The sequence below is a fragment of the Colobus angolensis genome, unplaced genomic scaffold (assembly GCF_000951035.1).
Source record: "Colobus angolensis palliatus isolate OR3802 unplaced genomic scaffold, Cang.pa_1.0 Scaffold100, whole genome shotgun sequence".
Lineage (NCBI taxonomy): Eukaryota > Metazoa > Chordata > Mammalia > Primates > Cercopithecidae > Colobus > Colobus angolensis.
In genome coordinates, this window is record NW_012110920.1 from 6844725 (window position 1) to 6849757 (window position 5033).

The 5033-nt window shown below is 40.6% G+C and overlaps 1 protein-coding gene across 1 annotated transcript in view; it reads left to right on the forward strand.

The window, feature by feature from the left end:
• Positions 1-4554, forward strand: part of DIEXF (digestive organ expansion factor homolog (zebrafish)) — a 24551-nt gene extending 19997 nt beyond the window's left edge. The window contains exon 12 of the mRNA XM_011938174.1: positions 3541-4554. Coding sequence (XP_011793564.1) covers positions 3541-3784 — 244 coding nt within the window. The 3' untranslated portion in view covers positions 3785-4554. The remainder of the gene's footprint in view (positions 1-3540) is intronic.
• The last annotated feature ends 479 nt before the right edge of the window (positions 4555-5033 follow it).

Sequence of the window (5033 nt, forward strand, 5' to 3'; positions counted from 1 at the left end):
AAAAAAAAAAAAAAGGATTCATTAAGGATCATACATAGCATTTGGTTAACTTACTGCTTTTGTTTCTTTAATCTAGTTTAGGGGGGACAATTTTGCTCCCTCAGGGACATTTGGCAATATCTGGAGACATTTTTGGTTATCACAACTGGAGGATTATTCTGGTGGTTCTAGTGGGTTGAGACCAATGATGCTGCTAAACACCTTCGTTCACAGGACAGCCCCCAACAACAAAGAATTATCGGTCTCAAAATGTCAGCAGTGTTAACACTGAGAAGCCCTCATCCAGAATAACTCTTTTTACTTTTTCATCACATTGACATCTTTTTGAAGAGTCCAATCTGGTTTCCTGTAGTATGTCTCACAGTCTAGATTTACCTAATTGTTCCCTTATTATTTAGATCAGTGGTTCCCAAACTTTGCTGTACATTAGAATAGAAGCTTTTAAAAATCCAAATGCCCAGGTTGCATCCCAGTACCAATTAAATCGCAGTGTCTGGGGTGGGGACCAAACCTAAGTATTAATAAAAACAAACAAACAAACAGAAAAACCAGCCAGATGATTTCAATGTGCAGCAGTTTGGGGATGACTGATTTAGAATAAATATCTTTTGATAAGAATTCTACTTAAGGAATATTACATACTTTCTACCTCATCTCATCAGGAGGCACGTAATGTCACTTTGTCTCATTCTTCGTGATGTCAAATCACTAAAATCACTTAGTCAGTGTGCATATGTAATTAAAAAGTAATGTGTGAGGTAAACATCACATTGTTTTTAATGGCTACATAGTATTACATTGGTTAGTTAAGCTAGCTTCCTTTTAGTGGCATATAGGGTTTTTTTTTTTTCTGTTTTCTGCTGTTGTATATAATAATATGCAAAACATCCATATGCATATATTTTGATGAACTACTTACCTAGTTATTTTCTTGGGATAGATTTTTAAAGGAAAACTTGTTAGCACAGAGGCTGTACACAGTTAAAAATGTGTCATGCATTGCCACTTACTTGCTACTTCACATCTTTTCCATATCTTCTCCCGAATTCATAGACAAAGTAATTTATGCTTGATTGACCTATTTCTCCGAAACCCCATAGACTGAATTATTGCTACTGATGTGATAGTCAAAATGATACCTCATTGTTTGGATGTCTTTTTCTTGCTTTTTTATGTCTTCTGTAACTTTCAATGGGAGGTAGAGGCTGAGGTAAACAATGCTTATGTCTGGCCACACCCCTTCCGTAGGCCACTGGTGTGGGTGCTATCAATCTAGTCAGGTTTTGATTTTTATAGATACCTTCCCAACACCACAGACTTCAAATACCTCCAGCAAACAGTGGGCTTGGTGTAGGCTCTCGGGTGCTGGAGGGTTTTTCTCAGTGTCCTGATCGCTCAGCTGTCACTGAGGCCTCAACACTGAGTCCAGAGGAGGGTCTCACTCCACACTCGGACCCCTCCTCACAGGAGGCCTCTTGCTTGTTTCTCCTTGCAAGGCATCAAGTCAGGAGGAGGGGGTTCTCCTGGTCCAGCTCAATTTTTGGCTGCCCTTTTTATTCCACGCTTTGGGGGTGAGGCTTTCTTAGGGTTCCTACCCTGCCACCTCCGTGGCAGCCAGACTCTACCTTTTATCTGTGAGAGATCTTTGTGGTGAAGTGTATACAGCTTCTTCCCCAGTCGTGGCAGAACTCTGTTTGTATCAGTGCAGGAACTTGGGCTGAACAGGTTTCTTACCCCTTCCCGTAGAGCAGAATGCTTTTTACTTGTGTAGGGGAAAATGGAAGGGTAGGGGTTTACTGCGCTTCCATTAAGAGCAGACAACTTTTGCTTCTACTCACCCGCCTCCCGCCGTGAAGTGGTTTGCCTTTCCCTGCTTGCAACTAGGGGTAGGGGACAGGGTGGTTCCTTTCCTCTTTCCCATCTGCTTCAGGTGTTTGCCATGGGTTTCACGATAATGGGCCTGGGAAGTAGGTGGGCTTTCATGTCCCTATCACCAGTGGCATCTCCCTCGGGTCTTCTGCTTTCTCCAGGGCTCCCAGTGCAGGCCTCTGGAATGAGCTCTTGAGTGGATGTGAACTAAAGGAGCATCCAGAGATCCCTGGAGTTCTGGTCAGGCAAGCCTATTCTTGCCCTTTAAGAATTTGTTAAAAGTGTATCTATTTTCTTACTACCCACTTTTTTGGCAGAGGCCGTCTTTCTCCTGTGCTCCTCCTAAGGTGCAGTAGTTCCTGTATCCTGTTTTTCCTCAGAAGGGCTACTCTTTGGAACTTAGTCCATGGTGGGCTGAAGCTGGCTCGCACTGGCTCTTGAGACCTGGTTGCACATCTCTGTGTCAGCAGCGTGACATTGGTAGCTTGAAACTGACAAATCCTTCAAATTAGCACCCTCCCTTTCTCCCACTGAGGACCAATTATTAAACATACACCAGCTCACCACCTAATTCAGGTTACCTGATTGCCTCATGATGGTAGCTCTCTGGGGTCAAGAAAAGGAACATTTTTGTATAATAGATTATCTGACTTTTTCTTATTAGTGTAGGAGCAATATTCTCTTGAGTTTTATACATTCTAAGCAGAAGTAGAACTCAGTGTTGTTTCTAGTTTGAGAACTAGTGAGGTAGAACAGTTTATTCAAGTTCATTAGCCATTAGAATTCCTTCTTTACGGAAAGGACGTTGAAAAGTGAACCACATAATAGATCACAGTCATGGTTTGGGAAAGGAAGGTCTCCAGAGAGATCAGGATGAGCCGTGAGGGAGAAAGACAAGGAAAACTTACCTTCTGTGAAAGAAATAAAATCCCCAAGGGAGTCTAACGTCTTCAGTGTATGAGAAAAACTTAACAGGAAAAATCAGAAGCTTGTCAACATATAAAATCTTTTGTTACGGAATCCCACAGGGAACGGTTGACCTCAGCCTGACTGAACCATACTGTGAGTCAGTCCCTTGGGTCTGCATCACCCCCCACCACAGGGCGGCACTGTGCAGCCGGGAAAGAGGTGGCAGTGCATACGCTGTTGAAACTAATTGCTTTCTCAGGATGCCTAGTGGGTCCTTGCGCAGGGTTTTGACATCTGCCATGGAGTTAACATGTCTCCAGAGTGGCAAGAAAAGACTTACAGGAGTGTATTTACAATTTGTACAGCTTATTTTATGTACTGGGTCTGACTGGTCTCCATTCTTTTTTGCCTGATTATAATAAGGCTAATGTTCCATTTTAAGTGCCTGCTTTTTAAGTTTTCTTTGACAGATTTTTAAATCCTAATCTATTCTTTCCCATGATACCTCAGCCTACCCAGAGTAGTATCAAGAAATGTGTGTTTATTTTATCATTATCTTAAGCCAAATATTAGGACTTTGAATATGTTGTCATAAAAGTAAGTGCTGCCACCTCAGAATAACTTTTGTTCTGTTATTTGTGCCACTGTTTTTCTCCATTAGCAGGAACCAACAAGCATGAACTATGCCTCTACAACTCCTAGGTAGTTTTTCTAGAACTTGTTTCTCAAGTTGACAAAGCTCTCTCTTTCCAATTCTAACAGGTATACAATAAAAGGCATCAGGAACCTGATTTTCTATGAACTGCCGACATATCCACACTTTTACAGTGAAATCTGTAATATGCTGAGAGCCACCAACAGAGGAGAAGAGGCCACATGGACCTGCACTGTTCTCTACTCCAAGTATGATGCCCAGAGGTTAGCTGCCGTGGTTGGTGTGGAGCGGGCGGCACAGATGCTACAATCCAAGAAGAATGTCCACCTCTTCATTACTGGAGAAAAATGAAATTTTGTTGGACAGGAAGTGGTATTTGGCATGATACATAATGTTTGATTCTATGCCACTTGGACCCAATTCTGATTACTTACAGAAGAAGGATTGATACAAAGAAAGTGCATGAGGCAATGTCAGTATTATCTGACATTTCTTTCTTTTAGGTTATGTGTCCCTGAAAAGTTAAAAGTAAACCAGATTTTGGTAAATCACATTTTTCAGAAGTGAAGAGGGGGCTAGAAGGCCTCTGAGAAGTTGGTAGAAGAAAACTTCCACTTGTGAATATTTTTATGAGACATAAATTCTTTTATTACAATTTACCTCTAATTTCTTACACTTAGTAAATTCTTCCAGATTTTTCTATGTGTTTGACACTTTCTTAAAGTAAGAATACACATCATTGCTTGTGAGAACTGGTTATGAGACATTGGAATACTTCCTGCTGCTACATGTCATCTTAATTTTGGATGGCATGGGTTTGTAAAACTTATTTTCCCCCAGCCAAACTTTTTTGAAACCTTAAATAGTCTACCTTAATTCAGCCTAGAAGAGTACATTGATTCACTGATCTTTTTTTATATTCATAATAGTAAATGTTTTAGTTTTGTTCAAATATATGCTTAAAATCACGTTATTTAAAAAACATATCTGCTCTGTCTCAAGAAGTAATTTTGTTAAAACTCCATGTTAAAATGTCCATCTTCAACAGTAGGATCTTCATAATAGCTGGTCATTTTTTGAGTCATAAACAGATGCAAATAAAAAGAAAATTACACTTTTAACAACATTTTTATTTTGAAACATTCTCAAACAGAAAAATTACAAGCACAGAACCTGAACCATTTAAGAGTAAGTTGCCAACCCAATGGGCCTATCACCTTTAAATACTTTAGTGTATATTTCCTGTAAACAATTAAGGGTATTATTTGTGACTAGGAATGCCCCACCAGTAAGGATAATGTGAACATTCCAAAATCCAAAAAAATTCGAAACACATCTGGTCCCAAGCATTTCAGATAAGAGATATTCAACTCATCCTAGTATGGACTTGTAGTTTTTTTTTTTTTTTTTTTTTTTGAGACGGAGTCTCGCTCTGTCGCCCAGGCTGGAGTGCAGTGGCCGGATCTCAGCTCACTGCAAGCTCCGCCTCCCAGGTTTATGCCATTCTCCTGCCTCAGCCTCCTGAGTAGCTGGGACTACAGGCACCCACCACCTCGCCCGGCTAGTTTTTTGTATTTTTTTAGTAGAGACGGGGTTTCAC